The following is a 16,800-nucleotide window of genomic DNA, read 5'->3' as shown; positions in this document are numbered from 1 at the left end:
GCTCATGTCCTGTATAGCAAAAATCAATAAAGTTCTTCGTTGTGTTTCATCTGCCCATGGTCCTCGAGGTGTTGGGTGAGTGGCGGAGGTGGCGGCATGCGCGGGCGCCGGTGGCTGTGGATGGCCGGTGAGGCTGGGAGACTCGGCCGGCATCTGGCACGGCGGAGGAGTTGCGGCCAGCAGCATCGAGGCCGCAGCGGGAGGTGATGTCACTGGAGTTGGAGCCCGGTGAGGTGGCAACACGTGACGACGGGCCGGCGGGGGGTGCCGGTGCAACATTGGTGGCGGAGGATTAGATGGAGATGGAGCATTGGTGCATTTGTAGTAGATTGGCAGGTGGTGGATGGCGGGTGAAAACCCAGCCCAACCTTGGTCGGACCGACAACAATGGCGCTCGAGTGTCATTCCTCCCTCCTGAGGGCGTTGTTGTGCCGTCTCACCCCCTCAAGGGTGGTTGCCGGGAGAAAACCCAGTCTCGGCTCTATTGAGACCTTGACGGATGGCGACGGCGGTTTTCCGTCGCTTCTCTCCTTGGAGAGGTCGTCCAGGCATCCCCTTGCCGAAACCACCCAAACAATTGATGCAAGCACACTCTAGATTCTCATCCTCCTGTGGCAGCGTCCTAATTTCTACAAGTTAACCACGTCGGAGGGCCTAGGGGGTCGAGGTGTTCTAACTTCTCTCTCACCCTCTCTCCCTAAATCCTGAATACATGGATAGAGTTAGGCTGTGTGTTGGATTTAAGGGTCGAGTTTTGGACGATCTCGACTGTGTTCTGTTGTTGGCCTAGCGGTGGTCGGTCATGCTCAGCATCGGCTGGTCCAGTGCTAGCCTTCTTCTAGACTTGTGTGTTAGCGCTATCGGTGTGTGGGAGGTGGTATAATTTTTTCGTTTTTCCTGGTTACGGTCTTCAAGGATTTTCATGCTCTATCAATGGAACTTCAAACCGTCTTGTGAAAAAAAAAAATTCAAGGCACCATATCACTGTAAACGAACTACCGTCGACCGTAAACTTCGAGACAATTTGCTGTAAACTTTACCTCTTGAAATGTATAAATATCGATGACATGGGTTAATTGACGATAGTATATAAATGTAGTGTTGATCAAACCGAAGGCGGCAACTAATTAAGCATCTTGTGCCGACCTGCGGCTGGGGCCGCCGACGCTACTGTCCGCCACGATCGGGCTCCGCACCACGTGACGTCGCGACACCCACCGGAGGCTCCCCTCCGCCACCACATGCCCGCCGCCGCCCGCGCCGCCGCCGCCGCTCGCCGTGACCGTCACCGCGAACGTCTTCCTCTCCATCGCCTCCTCGAACACCAGCTCCGCCGGCTCCACCTTCACCGTCGTCGTCGTCGTCGTCCCCGACCCCGGCGCGTCCACGTGCGCCGCGTACCTCGCCCTCGCCGGCCCGACGTTCGTCACCGTCCGGTTCACCGTCACCTCCACCCCCGGGCCGCGCAGCGGCACCAGTATCGCCGGGTAGTTCAGCTGCGCCTCCGCGACGGAGCCCGCCGCCGCGCACGTCGCGGCGGCGTCCCCGGTGATGACCCGCAGCGACGCCTCGCCGAGGAGCGCGCAGATGTAGGCGGCGTAGTCGCCGGCGGCGAGGTCGTAGACCAGGCCCGGGTCGATGGCCTTCGCCGGGTCGACGTGGCCGGCGCCGACGGAGTAGAGCCTCGCCTTCCGGTGCTCCTCGTCCATGATGGCGTGGCCGTCGTTGTCCACGGCGCTGGACGTCGTCATGATCGCCGACTTGATCATCGCCGGCGACCAGTCCGGGTGGAGCTTCTTGATGAGCGCCACGACGCCGGTGACGTGCGGCGTCGCCATGGACGTGCCGGAGACGACGTTGAAGTCGTAGGACTCGCCGCCGCCCTCGCCGACGGGCACCTGCGACGGCCACGCGGAGAGGATGTTCAGCCCCGGCGCCATGATGTCCGGCTTCGGCACGCCGGGGCTCGCCGCGCTCGGCCCGCGCGACGAGAAGGCGGCGACCACCGGAGCCGGCTTGACGCCGACCACCGTGCTGTTGAACACGATCGTCGCGTTGTGGGACGCGGCCGGCGACCCCACCGCGGCGTATCCCATGATCTTGGCGCCGTCGCCGGCGGTCACCTGCGACATGGGGAGGCCGTAGTACTTCTCGACGACGATGGTGTACCCGAAGTCCGCCTCGTTGATGAACACCACGCCGGCGCCGCCGGCCTCCTTGACCGCGTTGATTGAGCTCGTCGGAGGCAGCGGCGTCTCGGTGTCGCACACGACCACCGCGCCGGTGACGTTGACGTCGAAGAAGTCGCAGTAGTTGGTGCCCTGGGAGTAGTACAGTGGGTACTCCTTGGAGCTGAAGCGCTTGTCCTGGCTGAGCGACTCGCCGTCGAACGCCTCGCCGTCGCCGAGCCGCACTGTGGCGCGGAAGCTCCGGTCCACCGACCCGGCCGCCACGGTGAGCATCCACGGCGCCTCGTTGGACAGCGTGAAGTGCGTCGGCCCGCTGTTGCCGCCGGCGCACACGACGGCGATGCCCTTGGACATCGCCCCGAACGCGCCGATGGCGATCGGGTCCTTGTCGAACGGCAAGGACGGGCCACCGAGGGAGATGGACAGCACGTCGACGCCGTCCTTCACCGCCGCGTCCATCCCGGCGAGCACGTCGGACTCGAAGCACCCCTGGTCGTTGCAGACCTTGTACATGGCGAGGTGCGCACCGGGGGCCATCCCGGAGGCGGTGCCCGCGGCGAGGCCGAACGCCGAGACGCCGTCGACGAAGCGCCCGGCCGCCGTGGCCGCCGTGTGCGTCCCGTGCCCCACCTCGTCGCCGGTCTCGTTGCCGTAGACGAACGACGCCGCGCCGACGAGCTTGTTGTTGCACCGCGCGGGAGGCGTGCACGCGCCCTTCCACCTGGCCGGCGGCGGCGGCATGCCCTCGCCGCGGAACGACGGGTGCGCCGCGTCGATGCCGGTGTCGAGCAGGCCGACGACCACGCCCTCGCCGTACCCGGCCGCCTTCCACACGCCCCGCTCCGGCGTCAGCCCGAGGAACCCCGGCGAGCGCGTCGTCAGGAGCGGCAACCTCCGCTCCGGGAACGCGCGCACGAACCCGCGCCTCCTCGACACGGCGGCGACCTCGCCGCGCGTCAGCGTCGCGGCGAAGCCAGACACCACCCCCGTGTACGAGTGGCGGATGCGCGTCGGCGACGCCCGCTCCTCGCCGCCACCGCCACCGCCACCGCCAGGCAAGAATGACTCGTGCCACCGGCGGTGCGCGGCCTCGTCGTCATCGCCGTCGGCATCCGGTGGCTCGACGAGCACGATGTAAGTCCGAGCTTCGCCATGGCGCCGGCTCGTGCTCGCGCCTCGCCGCCGCGTCGCGCCGTCAGTGACGTAGCAGAGCGTCGGCGTCACTGCGAGGAGGACAAAGGCAAGAGCAAGGACAACGCAGGCAGTGGGTGATGACGTCATCATGTGAGCCATGGCAGTAGCAATGCAATCGTGTACGTGCACAGCACAAAAATTAATTTAGCGTGAGTGATCCCATGTTTATATATGCTCTCGAAATTAAACCTGTAATTTGGTTGGATTATTTTGTTTTTTGCTACAGGAATATACATGGCCCTGCAAAGTATGCGTGATCCCAGGATACATGGGAGATGCATCCTTGAAATCGTGAACTTGCAGAAGGTGTGGATGGATCATATCAGTAACTGCATCTGTTAGGTTTGGTATGTGTGTGCCATATGCTTGTGTACCCTCCTTCAAAGAAAACTATCTACGGCCACAGGTTTTTGTAAAAATATGTCAAATATAATTATATTATAAATCAAGTGTAATTAATTACATATATGTAATTTAGAGAGTTACATACGTAATTTTGGAACTTACACATATAATTTAGGAACTTATATTCTAGATACACTATAATTAATAATTACATATATAATTTAGGGACTTAGTACAATATAAATACATACTGACTACTCCCTCCATCCCAAAATGATAATCATACTCCCTCCGTCCCTAAATATTTAACACCGTTGACTTTTTAAACATGTTTGACCGTTCGTTTTATTCAAAAAATTTAAGTAATTATTAATTCTTTTCCTATCATTGTATTCATTGTTAAATATACTTTTATGTATACATATAGTTTTACATATTTCACAAAAGTTTTTGAATAAGATAAACAATCAAACATGTTTAAAAAAGTCAACGGCGTCAAATATTTAGAGACGGAGGGAATATATGTTTATGCATCAAGACTAAGGATAATTTAAATCACATCAATCAAGACACCATGCACACATTCTCCTGCAATACATGCATCAATTAAAACATCATGTCAATTACACCCTAGCATGCACATATTCTCTTATGCGGCATTAATTGTATTTTAATGAAATCCGTGTTCATGTGGTTATATGATAATCAATTTGAGAAATTTTGGATTCCATTATATGATGATCAATTTGGAAAGGATGGAGTATTTTTTTTCATGAAAAATATGGCAACACATTTATATCAAATCCGAAGAAAAAACCAGCTTCTGAGAATGAATCCGATAAGCACTTGTTTAGATTTATTCTTTCCTTTGATGCGCCAAATCGCTACTCAATGTTTCAGTTCACCTCCCACTCTCAACAGATAATGGCAGCATTATCTGTAGGCATTCTTGAAATGAGAAGCTGCTGTTGGTCTCTGACTCCCCTCAAGGCCTGAAAAAAGAGTATAAAGAATCAGACTGACTTAGTTATGGATGATCCTATGAGCAATCAGCAACAAGTTCCAACCTTTTTCATTTTCATTGTTCGTTTATTTTGGTAATTACATAGGATCTAGTTGTACAACTCATATACAACGAAACATGTAACCATAGATTAATGAAAGAATAGCATATCCATATACACTGTAGTCATTTACAACCGTTGATCAAATTTAGTAATATATAAGTCGAACAGTTAGGTCGTATATGTATAGCAATTTTCGTTTGGAGGTCTGGATTTCTTATCCTACTGCTGGTCTTATTGTCGAACGGATTAGTGAACTACTCCCTCCATTTCACAATGTAAGTCATTCTTACATTTCTCACATTCATATCGATGTTAATGAACCTAGACATATATCTCTATCTAGATTCATTAACATCGATGTTAATGAACCTAGACATATATCTCTATCTAGATTCATTAACATCAATATGAATGTGGAAAAAGTTAGAATGACTTACATTGTGAAACGGAGAAAGTATATAAGCAAAAAAAAAAAGAATATTCGGGTAAGCTTCTGGAACTATCACTATATCAAAGCTGGTTACAACAATATTAATTAATCAATGTCTTATGGGTAATCGAATGAAAAGCTGTTCTGTTTTAGGAAACTCCATGAGAAGTACGTAAATACTAGGTTCTGATGAGTTCTTTTTGTTTTTTAAGACAATGATTTGTGATAATTATTTGAGAGTAAAAAAGGAATAAATTATTACAAAGTTCAAAGATTATTTCAAAAAGTATTTAAAAATTAATATGTTAGTTTTTTATATAAAATCAAAACTCTACCAGCTTAGAAAGAGTGCGCATTCACCAAAGGAGAAGCCTGTACATTTCATGGGCTTCCCAAAGCAAACAAGTCCGTGGGCTGGAAACGCTCCACACTGCAGCCCTATATATCATCTCCTATCTTGGACGGAGCATTAACTAATTATCACTTTTTAGATTTGATGTTTAATAATTTATCATTCATATGGCATTGGTTCTTATGTACTTGTATATGACATGTAAGTTCAGTCGTAAATTGTTAAACATCACGTGTAAAAGTGATAAATAGTTAAATATTTTGGTGTACAGTTGGATATTCCGGTTCCCGTGATGACAGACAAAACGGCATGACGCGGAAGACAGATAATGAAACACCGAGGAAATTCACTACAGCTAACACAATCTTAATGGAAACTCTGGAATATAAAACAATCCCAGGAAACATAACCAACATTCTTAGTCTTCTTTTTTTTTTGTTGGCATTGTCTGACTGTCTGGTCTCGTAGGAATGAACACAAGAAAAGCTATAAAATTTTCCTTTCCCTGTGATTCCGGAGGAAAAATAAAGGAAATGTTAAACCCGAGTCCAGATTCCCTAGAGTTAGATATAACTCTACAGGGTGGAGTTGGTTAAACATGTGCCATTCGGTATACTTCAAGGGTTGAGATTAAGCCACATTAATTTGTAGTTGGTTAAACATGTGCCATTCGGTATACTTCAAGGGTTGAGATTAAGCCACATTAATTTGTACTTAAAAACCAGTAACTGACCATGCAACAAATAAACTTGCATCAACAACTTGTCATGAGATCATTTTTACTGTATAATTAGCAAAAAATTTAATGCTTCATCTATTATATAAAAAATCACACACATTAATATTGATATGGTTCACTGTATGTGAAAGCACTATACATGTTGGTATAGACTGCTTGAAGCTTTAGAGTTGATCGATTATATCTATTGTTTGGGCAATAACAAAACACTGGTCTATTATTTTTTTTTTGGTGAGAATTTAATCAAATCGCTATTTATAGAGAAAATGCATGAAAAAAAGTTTCCTCGAAAGTCATAACCATTAATTTAAGGAGTTAATTTATTAGGTGAAATTGATGAGGAATGATCTCAGCTGTAGGAAACAATGGATGTCACAGATTTGGCCAACTCCACCCGGTAGAGTTATACTCAACTCCAGGGGATCCAGACCCGTTAAACCCACTCCACGCTCATGTTTTTCCCAGCTCGTGTTGGGTGGAGGCAAATATTATTATTATGAGAAATATGGAGGATTTATTTTCCTATGAGGGTTGTTTGGAATACTAAGGTTGGAAATTGCCAAATTCTTTAGGGTTCTTTTAGAACACATGATTTAAAAACACGTGGGAACTAAAAAAAATATAGGAATAGGTTGTCATGACATAAATATAGGAGGAGACTACGGATCGGTCGCCCGATCCGGATTGGCAAAAATCGGACGCTAATATTAGCATGACATCAGCGCCACGCATACATACAAAACCGCTTTAAATTAATTTTTCTCTTAAATTATTTATCCAAATTATGATCCGATTGCACCATTAAATTCGTTACAATTAAATCTTCAAGACAAGACCACACAAGGATATATTCCGACGATTTTTTTAGCTTATTATTGAATTATTTTAAAATATTGCACAATGTTCTACTAAGTATATCGGAATTGTTTCACTAAGTAGATCGAAAATGTTTTAATCGTTTAAATCGGACGTTGTTTCACCTTATATAAAAACAATGTTTCAGCAAATAGCAAAAAAATATTTCAGTTCACTGCAACATTAATCTATACATAATGAAACATTGTGAGTACACTAGATGAAACATTTTTTGTGGAACAAAAAATAAAACGAATTCCCTTAATAGAGGGTTTCCAAAATATGTGAGTGATTTGTTGAAAAAAAATATTTCAGTTCATTGCAACATTAGATCTATACATAGTGAAACATTGTGAGTACACTAGGCGAAACAAAAAATTAAACGAAATCTCCTAATAGAGGTTTTTCTAAAATATGTGGGTGATTTATTACAATAGAGTATGTGGTGGGGACACGTGGCAGTGTGGGTGGTGGGGTCCTAGGGGCGTCCACGCGCGTCGGGTGGGGGGGGGGGACGATTTTTGCTGCGCTCCCCCGAGCGCCCGATCAACAGCATTCTCTAAAAGTATATTTGGCCTCAAGTTGTATGGATCAAGGCATTGAGATCTACTATTAACTTAATACTCAGTATTCCTATTTTTTCCCTACCAACCATTAAAAAATCAGTCAAATGTTTTTTATACCTTTTCGTGTTTCTATTTTACACACGCGGCACATTCCTATATTTTCATATGAATGTGTTTCAAAAGAGTTATAAAGTTAACCGCTATATAAACTAGTGTTACATAATCGGTTATCGGCAAAGAGTCCATTTAAAACAGCATTGTTTTTTGTTGTGTACGTGTCTTTCACGTAATATGTAAAATAAAAAAAAAGAAGTTTCTTACAAAATTTGTACCACGAATTTTACATGAAACAGTGGTGATTCTTTATGGCGTTCTGAACTACAGGTAGGTACTCCGTGCCGCTATAAAACCTCTCCTCCCTCGTCCATGCGCCGTTGACAGTGCAGTACACACTCATTGGCCACTTTCCCTTCTTCCACCGCTATACCTTCCCTTCCTCCATGGCTTCAGAATCTCTGCAATGCAAGGTACCAATTACCAGACTACCAACATCGACACATTCTCACTCACAATCTCACTACTTTGTCTTCCTTCTGCATGCATTCACATCCACTGGGAGGTTGAGAATGAGAGAGAACATTTATTTTTCATCTCAATCAGAGATATTTTAAATGATTGATTATGATTTGATTCATGCTGCAGGTTTTGGCTCTCAGAGTGTCCATCCACTGCGAGGGATGCAAGAAGAAGGTGAAGAAGGTGCTCCAGAGAGTTGAAGGTGTGTGCGTTTGTATCAAATCAAATCAAATCACCTGCATTTTGATGCATTTTTAGCTCCCCATTTTTTGATGCTGCAGTTAGTAGTTTCATCGGCGAAGCATCTGTGGAAACAGATTTTTTTTCCCTTCTCTTTTCACTTCAAAAAAGCAGAGAAAAACGTGACTAAAACTGACAGAATAATGTGCTCTGTTGATTCCGAAGGCGTGTACAGATGCGACGTCGATGGCCGGAGCAACAAGGCGACGGTCACCGTCACCGGCAAGGTCAGCGCCGACACTCTCGTAAGGAAGCTGAGGAGGGCCGGGAAGCACGCCGAGCAATGGCCGGAGGAGCAGCAGCAGCAGCAACCCAATGGTGGTCAGTGCCAAGAAGAAACCAAGAACCAAGCTGCCGAGCCGGGCATGTCCGGCGAGCCGGCTGAGCCGGAGAAGCCGGCGTCCGGCGACGCCGCGGAGCCAAGCGACCCAAAGGTGACGCATGAAGAACCCAAGAAGGTCGCCGGCGAGGGCGCCGCCGCCGTGGCGCCGGCTGAAGACGGTGGCACGGAGATCACCGACGCCAATGTCAGTGAGAGCGCCGGCGACGGCGGCGGCGGCGGCGGCGGCGTCGAGACGGTCAAGGCGCAGCAGCCCAGTGAGCCCAAGAGGAGAAGGAAGCAGCAGCCGCCGCAGCAGCAGAAAGAGGAGAAGGCAGGTGAAGCCACCATGGCCACGGCGGCGGCGGCGGCGGCATCAACGCAGGGCAACCACACGAGCCACCACTTCCCGGCGGCGCCATTGCAGCAGCAGCCGGTGCACGTCATGAGCTACAACGTGGCGCGGCCGAGCTCGAGCGCGGCGTACTACGCCGCCGCGCGTCCTGCATCCGCCGCGAGGCCTCCACCTCCATTGCCGCCGGCGCCGCCGCAGGAGCACTCGTACGCGTACTCGCCGTACTACTCGCAGTCTCAGCCGTCGCCTTACCGCTACGGCGGCTACTACAGCTACTACTACTACGGCGGCGGCGGCGGCGGCGGTGGCGGCGGCCAGAGGACGCCGCAGAGGAGCGCGGCCTCGCCGGCGAGGAACTCCTACGGCGACCTTTTCAGCGACGACAACGCCAACTCTTGCAGCGTCATGTGAAACCAAGCTCGAAAAAATTAATTCAGATTACATGTTTAGACTTGCTAAACTTATCTAGTATTATAAGCAGGTTTAAGTCGTATTGCTACTAATGTAGAAATTAATTTCAAAGGTAGCTGTTGTATTAGTTGTTGTCAGATGATTCTCTCACTTGAGATGTTGAGCAAAAGGCAGGTCTTGTTGTAGTAACATTTTGTAAGGTGACATGCCTGAGCTTTTGATGACTATTTGCAACTAGAACAACAGGTTCTTGAATTATTTTTCGATTCATGATCTTTTATCACTTTATGTAGATTTGGGTAATACAGTTATGCTTTGGCTGTATTTAGTTCAGCGCAAAGTTTGGATTTTGGTTAAAATTAGATATGATGTGATTGAAAAGTTGTGTTTGTATGAAAGGTTGATGTGATGGAAAAGGAGTAAAGTTTGGATCTAAACTTTGGATCTAAACACAGCCTATACTTCATATGAGATTTGAGTGAAGTTCAGCAGAAAAAAATACTGCATATGAGATCATTTCAGAGAAGACTGGAGGACAATAATCATTTGGCTAGGAAAGACCGAAACTCCGAAAGAGATGGAATGATATGCAATTATAGTTCTGGTCAAGTTAACCAATTGAAACTGTCGAACTCGATGCAATTATCAATTATGTGCTAATTACCAGATCCATTCAAGAGGTTGTACTGTTATAGTCAAATCTAACTCAACTGAATGCAGTGCAGGTCTTGCAAGAAACCTGCATCCATTCCTGTAGTATACAGTTTTCCTTCAGACAAGTGCATTCAGATCCCTTGTGATGCTAATTGCCACCAAAATGCTATGCAACTTCCATTATTAACCTTGATTATGAACACACAAGTTGGTAAACCCTTTTGCCGTTTGTTTCCATTCGGAGAAGAGAACAAAAGAAGCCATGAATGAACTAACTGGGTTTCAACTTTCAACTGTCCCTTATTTTTCTCTTTCTGATTTTCTCACTGAATGAACATGGCCAATGCAAGCAGCAAGCAACAAGAAGGTGCAGGCAGCAATGGTGGATTCACCTTTCTCTCCCAGCAGGGATATGCTGAAGCTAACATGGCAAAGTGCATTTAATGTTGCAGGCCACTGACAAGACCAGCTTGAAGCTTGGAATATAGTGCATGACCATGAATGAATGGATGAATGACCAAGGAGGACACAAGGTTCAGACAAAGCTTGCATCCACAGCTAAAGACAACACTCACAGCTTGTGAAGAAAAAAAGATTTAAGTTCTGTATGACTGTATCTGACGAAGCAAACTGCAAGAACATGAACAGCCAAGGAAGATAAGTTGTGTCTCAGTTGTCTAGGACCAGGGTGTGAAAAACCGCCGGTAACCGCGCGGTTACCGCGGTTACCGCCCGTACCGCGGGGGTACGGTTACCCGTACCGCGCGGTACGGTTTAATAAAATTCGTCCAAATTCAAAAATTTAAAAAAAAAGAAAAAAATCAAAAAAAATAGTGAAGGTAGTGCTTGATTTATAGTGTTTTATGGTGAAGAAATTTCTCAAAAAAGAGTAATATTTATTCAAATTTGAGAGCAAAACGGAGAATAAATTTGAAAATTGGAAAAAGAAAAAAAAATGGGCCGGCCCGTTACTGTGCAACCCATTACACATCGCGCGGTAACCGCGCCAAACCGCGTGGTTACCGCGTCAAACCGCGCGGTTTGCCCGAATTTTTGAATTCAAATTTCGATTTGTAAATTTGTCGCGGTTTTGCGCGGTTACCGCGGTTACCGCCGGTAACCGCCGTACCGCCGGGTGGCGGTAACCGGGCCCCCGGCGGTTTTTGAAACCCTGTCTAGGACATGAAGGCGACATTGGTGTTTTGCTAGTACAAAGAAGCATGAATTTGGATCATGGACAGGGTGTTTTGATGCTATCCTGGCTGGTGGGCCCAGATCCTGGAGAATAAATAGTAGGGCCCTCATGAACAGAGAACTTGGGAAGCAGTGTGGTAAATAAGGTAGGCCAGTAGGAGTACAGATTTCAGATTTCAGGCTTGCTTTCTGCATACCTTGTCCAGGTACTAGTAAATGTTAGCAGTATTTTATTTTAAACTAAATGTTACTCGATTGACATTATGTTTATTATGATCAGTGCCCAAAAACCTCGATTGACCGGTTGTAGTTGATGTTGCTATATTTATTATGATCGAGTAAGACTAGCAAATCAAGTAAAAAAAAGGGAATTTGTGGGCCATTCGTCTAATTCCAAGTTGTTTCAGACACAAGAAAAGTATCACTGAAGAGGATATGCTTCATCTGTTTAGTACTCTTTCATACTCCATCTTCCTGTTATGATCCAAAGTTGTTGGTTTACTTACAAAACTCCGAAGTTTCCTGACAGCATGGTAGCATACGTTTGACTGATGACTAGAGGATGCTTAATTATGCTTTGCTTGCTGCATTTTCGTCGGTCAAAAATTGTCTTCAGAATGAAACTTTTCTTGAGTTTGGTGCCATTTGTTGAGCAAAGCTGCTGCTTCTTTCCAGCGAAGAAGTCGGTTTTTCCTAGGTAGCGATGAAGATTACGTTGGCAAAATCAATCAAATCAGCTCCTTGGCAAGCTGCTTGGGCAGATCCAGAGGGTTCTTGGGTATCACGTGAATACCCAAAAGTTTCTGAAAAAAATATATATGTTTGTATATATTTAACTAGACGATGTTCACAGTACAGTCACATTAGTTTGAGGAGCCTCACAGTGCCACATAGGCTAGAGATACGGGTCTAAAATACAGGTTCCACGTCGGTGAGCCGGGGGGAGGGGGTCACTCGCCGACGCATGTGCAAAGCCATGCTGCGTAAGGCTCCGCCCTTCACAACGCGGCTGCGCGCGTTCCTCCCTGTGTTGCAACTCGCAAGCCCTCGAGCAAGGCGAAGAACGAGTGTCTTGTTTTGGCTCCACATATTAGCGATATGACATCGAATATTCGGTTTCTTGATGTGGGGCTAAACACCACGTACTTGCGCTGTGAACGCCCTCATACTTTATTCTCAGCCTTTTTTTTCCCTCAACGATCCACCCTTCCAGAGTCCTGCATTATCTTGTATTCTTGTGATGAATTTTATCTACAATCAAATTAATACCCAGACTTGAAATCGTACTGAATCCATGAGCTCAACAGGATTCTGATACATTAGTAGTAGCGAACAATGTTAAATTTGATCTGTGATCAGAACCACAGAGAAAAGAATAATGTGGTAGATTTAACTCAAGTAGGAGTAGAAGTCTATACTCCAATAGAGCCCCAGTAGTATTTGCCTTGTGCAGTTGTGCTGCACTCCAAGCAGGGCAAGAATGGTCATGTCAAATGTAAGGAAGCTGGTAGTACTCCCTTCGTATCATAATAAGGGGCCATTTGAATCATAGGGTCGAAAAAATAGAGAAATAGAAAAAAAATACAGAATTCTAATAAGAATTGAAGTGCAAAACAGAGAATTGCAAAACACATGAACGGGTCATTTGATTGGAGCGCGGGAAAAATGTAGAAATCGGAGGAGAGCGATAGACTCAAAGGAAATTTTCCAAGAGGTTGAAGTTCTTGCTACATTTTCTCTAAAATCCACATGCAATGTGTCATTTCATAGGAATTTTATAGGATTTGGACATCTTCAATCCTTTGAATCAAAGGGCTAAATAGAAAAATTTCCTATAGGATTTGAATCCTATGAAATTCGCACATAAATCTTTTGATTCAAAGGGGCCCTAAGTTTAATTTTTTTCTCTCTCTCGTTTGTTATAAAATAAATTTGTTTTAAGTAATCATTACATCGAAGTTTATAAAATTTGGAGATAAATATATCAGGAAGTAAATAAATTAAAAGATTATTGCAATACGATTTGATAAAGTAAGAATATTTTGGTTCGTATAGTTTTATATTGGTATGTGTTGAATTGGCGAAAAATAAACTTATTTTGAAACCTACAGAGTACTCCCTCCGTCCTATTAAAAAAACCAACCTAGTCCTTGTTTAGGTCCAAACTTTTATTTTTAAACTTCCAACTTTTCCATCACATCAAAACTTTCCTACACACACAAACTTCAACTTTTTCGTCACATCGTTCCAATTTCAACTAGACTTCTAATTTTGCGTGAACTAAATACACCCCAGTACTACACCCCAGTACTAGATGTGACATTTTCTAGTACTATGAATTTGAACATATATTTATCCAGATTCGTTATAGTATGATGTGGCACATCAAGTTCTAGGTTCGTTTTTTTAGACTAGCAAAAATACCCGTGCGTTGCAACAGGTGAAAAATTTCTAATGATAATATACATTTTTCATGCATAACCATGTCAATGGCAATGTTTGTATAGATCGTTTGTAGCTAAGACAATCAGAAAATTGGAACATCTTCAATATAATAGCCCAACCTCGACGATGGCAACTTTACCGATGTTTGCTTTATCTAAAATAATTGGATTATTCATGTGGCAACATACATATAATCTAAAATACTCTTTCAATCTCATTCCTGCAACCAATAATAGGACCAATTAAATCCTACCCTGTCTCGCATGACCAAGTCTACACAAAATAGAGTCATTGAGCACTCTTCTCTAAATAACAATTAAAAATATGTTTATTTTTTAATATTATTTCCATATAATATGTTATCAAGAATAGTAGCTATACTTAACAAAAATAGTTTGATAATTGCCTACAGAGATACGCAGGGTCTCCAATACATGAGAATAAATGACGATCGTAGAGGAGATGGAAAAAACCCGATGGATCCTATCCGACCCAAGCGTTCATCAATTTATCTTTTTTTTCTAACCGTTTTCTTAGAGCGGATTGTATTTTTATAAATGGTATTTTTTTTCTTGCGCGATTTTTTCAAACCATTTTTTAAGAAATGGCGTGTTTTTCTGATAGTTTTTTCCTTGCATGTTTTTTTTTGCTTTTTTAAGGATGAAGGAAACCCTTTTTTGTTCTCGTTCTTTTTTTTGTTTTTACGGATGAAGGAAACCTTTTTTTCCAACACATTTTCTTTTGCGCTTTTAATTGACATTTTTTTCTCACATATTTTTTTAACCGCTTTCATTTTGTCACGTATTTTTCTTTTTAAATGTACGATGAAAACTTATTTTTGTACATAGTAAGATTAGATTAGATTAGAGATAGAGAATAGTATATACATACTACTAAAACAAATTAAAATCGGTCCTTTTTGCCGCGCTCTTTTTCCGACTTTTCTCTTTTCTTTTTCCCTGTTTTTAAGGGCAATCGTATCTACGGTTTTCCTTTTCTTTTTTTAATCGGACTCTTTTTTTCTAGGTTGTTTTTTATTTGGACTGGTAGTAGAGGCCGCGCTTTTTTTCCCGACTTTTCGTTGTTTAGTTTTCCAGTTTTGGAATTGGATCTACGTTTATTCTTTTTCTTTTTTTTCACCGCTTTCGTAGGGGAGTCGGACTTTTTTTCTCGGTTGTTTTTTTAGCTTTTTTTTTTTTGCAAAACTGACTCAAACATGGATGACAAACCGTGGAAATATCTTTAGTTTTTATAACTGATTCAAACACGGATGACGGACGGCGGAAGCATCTTTAATCTATTATATTATTAAAGGAATAGAAAAAGGAGTCTCCACGATCGCTCTCATGGCCTAGATATTCTCACATTAATTAGAAAAAAGAAAAAACAGAGTCCATATAGAAATATAATTTAGAAATAGCTGAAATTCGGAATTAAAAAATAAGGAATACTAGAAGAGAAGACTAGAGTCTATATAGAAATACAATTTAGAAATAGTTGAAATTCGGAATTAAAAAATAAGGAATATTAGAATAGTAGACTAGAGTCTGTATAGAAATATAATTAGGAAATAACTGAAATTCGGAATTGAAAATAAGGAATATTAGAAGTAGAGTATAGAGTCCATATAGAAATACAATTAGGAAATAACTGAAATTCAGAATTAAAAATAAGGAATATTAGAAGTAGAGTATAGAGTCCGTATAGAAATACAATTAAGAAAAAAAAAGAAATTCGGAATTAAAAAATAAGGAATATTAGAAGTAGAGTATAGAGTCCATATAGGAATTTAAAACTAACTAAAATTTGGAATAAACATAATAAAATTAAAAGAAGAGTTTAGAGTCCGTATAAAAATATAATTTTCAAATAACTAAAATTCGAAATTAAGAAAAACATGGGAAGAAAAATTTAAGGTCAATATAGAAATACAAATATAGAAATACAATTTAGAAGTATGTCGGTGACATAGGGCCGGGGGTATCGTGACAAGAGGCTTGGGTAACCGCGATCACCCACGTGGCCACCCCTCCCTCTGTCTCCCCGAGGGGTCGGGCCGCTCCCGTTTCGGCCCCGAGGGCTGGGGCGCCCCGATCCCCTGTGGTGTGGGCGCCACGTGTGTGGGTTAGGTGAGCACAGCGGCGCTCACCTAACCGCATTTATAGCGGGTTAGACGAGCGCGCCGCGCCGTATTCAATGCGGCGCAGCGCATGCTTATCCGGTCCGTGACCAGTCGCGGTATGTGACCGGTCACAGACCGGTCAGATCGTGGGTTAGGTGGCAACAGGCGGCCTGTCACACGCCTCGCCCCGTCCCGTCGGAATGATGAGAGCTTCCTGGCTCTCGTCCCTAGCCGGAGCCGGCGTGCTGACTCCTGGAGTTGGTATGTCAGTCCCGGTCAGATCCATGCCAGGCTTCAGCGCAAGCATGGCAAGAAAGTCGCTGGCCATTGAATGAAGGTTGAAAGGGGTGTCCACCGGGAGAGCTGACGAGCGGAGCAGAAGGCGTGTGCTGTGCTTGTCAGAGGTCACTTCCGGCTGTAGATTAGCCCTCATTGTAAAAGGAATGTTTCTTTTTTTAGGCAGCTTGAGGCCCATGTGGTGACCCCTAACCAGATAAAAAGGAGGCCCAGGCCTAGGAGAGGAGGGAGGCTGGCGAATGGAGGCGAAAGCCTGAACTCTCTCTCGCTCTCCAGCTCTCTGTATTCCTTCACACTCAGATCCACCAGAACACAGGAGTAGGGTATTACGCTTCTCAGCGGCCCGAACCTGTCTACGTCGCACGTGTCTTGTGCGATTCTTCTCGCTGACGTTCCTTAGATCGAGGGCGAAGAACCTCACATAGCGCCCCCGGCCGAACCGGCAAAGGG

General features: G+C 44.8%; 2 protein-coding genes across 2 annotated transcripts; one reads left to right on the top strand and one right to left on the bottom strand.

Moving 5' to 3' along the window:
* Positions 1-1,019: 1,019 nt before the first annotated feature.
* Positions 1,020-3,518, bottom strand: LOC4338574 (subtilisin-like protease). Its single transcript, XM_015783120.3, has one exon. The coding sequence runs from the start codon at positions 3,480-3,482 to the stop codon at positions 1,128-1,130; it is 2,355 nt and encodes a 784-aa protein (XP_015638606.1). The 5' UTR covers positions 3,483-3,518; the 3' UTR covers positions 1,020-1,127.
* Positions 3,519-8,173: 4,655 nt separating this feature from the next.
* LOC4338573 (heavy metal-associated isoprenylated plant protein 35) lies at positions 8,174-9,913 on the top strand. The gene is made up of 3 exons (XM_015783467.3): positions 8,174-8,264; positions 8,440-8,515; positions 8,719-9,913. Exons 1-3 carry the CDS (start codon positions 8,238-8,240, stop codon positions 9,636-9,638), a joined length of 1,023 nt encoding a protein of 340 aa, XP_015638953.1. The 5' UTR covers positions 8,174-8,237; the 3' UTR covers positions 9,639-9,913.
* Positions 9,914-16,800: the final 6,887 nt, after the last annotated feature.

This window comes from Oryza sativa, chromosome 5, assembly GCF_034140825.1.
Source record: "Oryza sativa Japonica Group chromosome 5, ASM3414082v1".
NCBI classification, from domain to species: Eukaryota; Viridiplantae; Streptophyta; class Magnoliopsida; order Poales; family Poaceae; genus Oryza; species Oryza sativa.
Note: the sequence above shows the minus strand (reverse complement) of the source record. Positions and strands in the feature narration are given on the sequence as shown.

Excerpts from the sequence above, each read along its gene's own strand:
- LOC4338574 (XM_015783120.3), bottom strand. The coding sequence starts at position 3,482 with ATGGCTCACATGATGACGTCATCACCCACTGCCTGCGTTGTCCTTGCT.
- LOC4338573 (XM_015783467.3), top strand. The coding sequence starts at position 8,238 with ATGGCTTCAGAATCTCTGCAATGCAAG. Across the intron at positions 8,265-8,439 it reads CAGAATCTCTGCAATGCAAG|GTTTTGGCTCTCAGAGTGTC; the intron begins GTACCAATTACC and ends TTCATGCTGCAG. Across the intron at positions 8,516-8,718 it reads GGTGCTCCAGAGAGTTGAAG|GCGTGTACAGATGCGACGTC; the intron begins GTGTGTGCGTTT and ends TTGATTCCGAAG.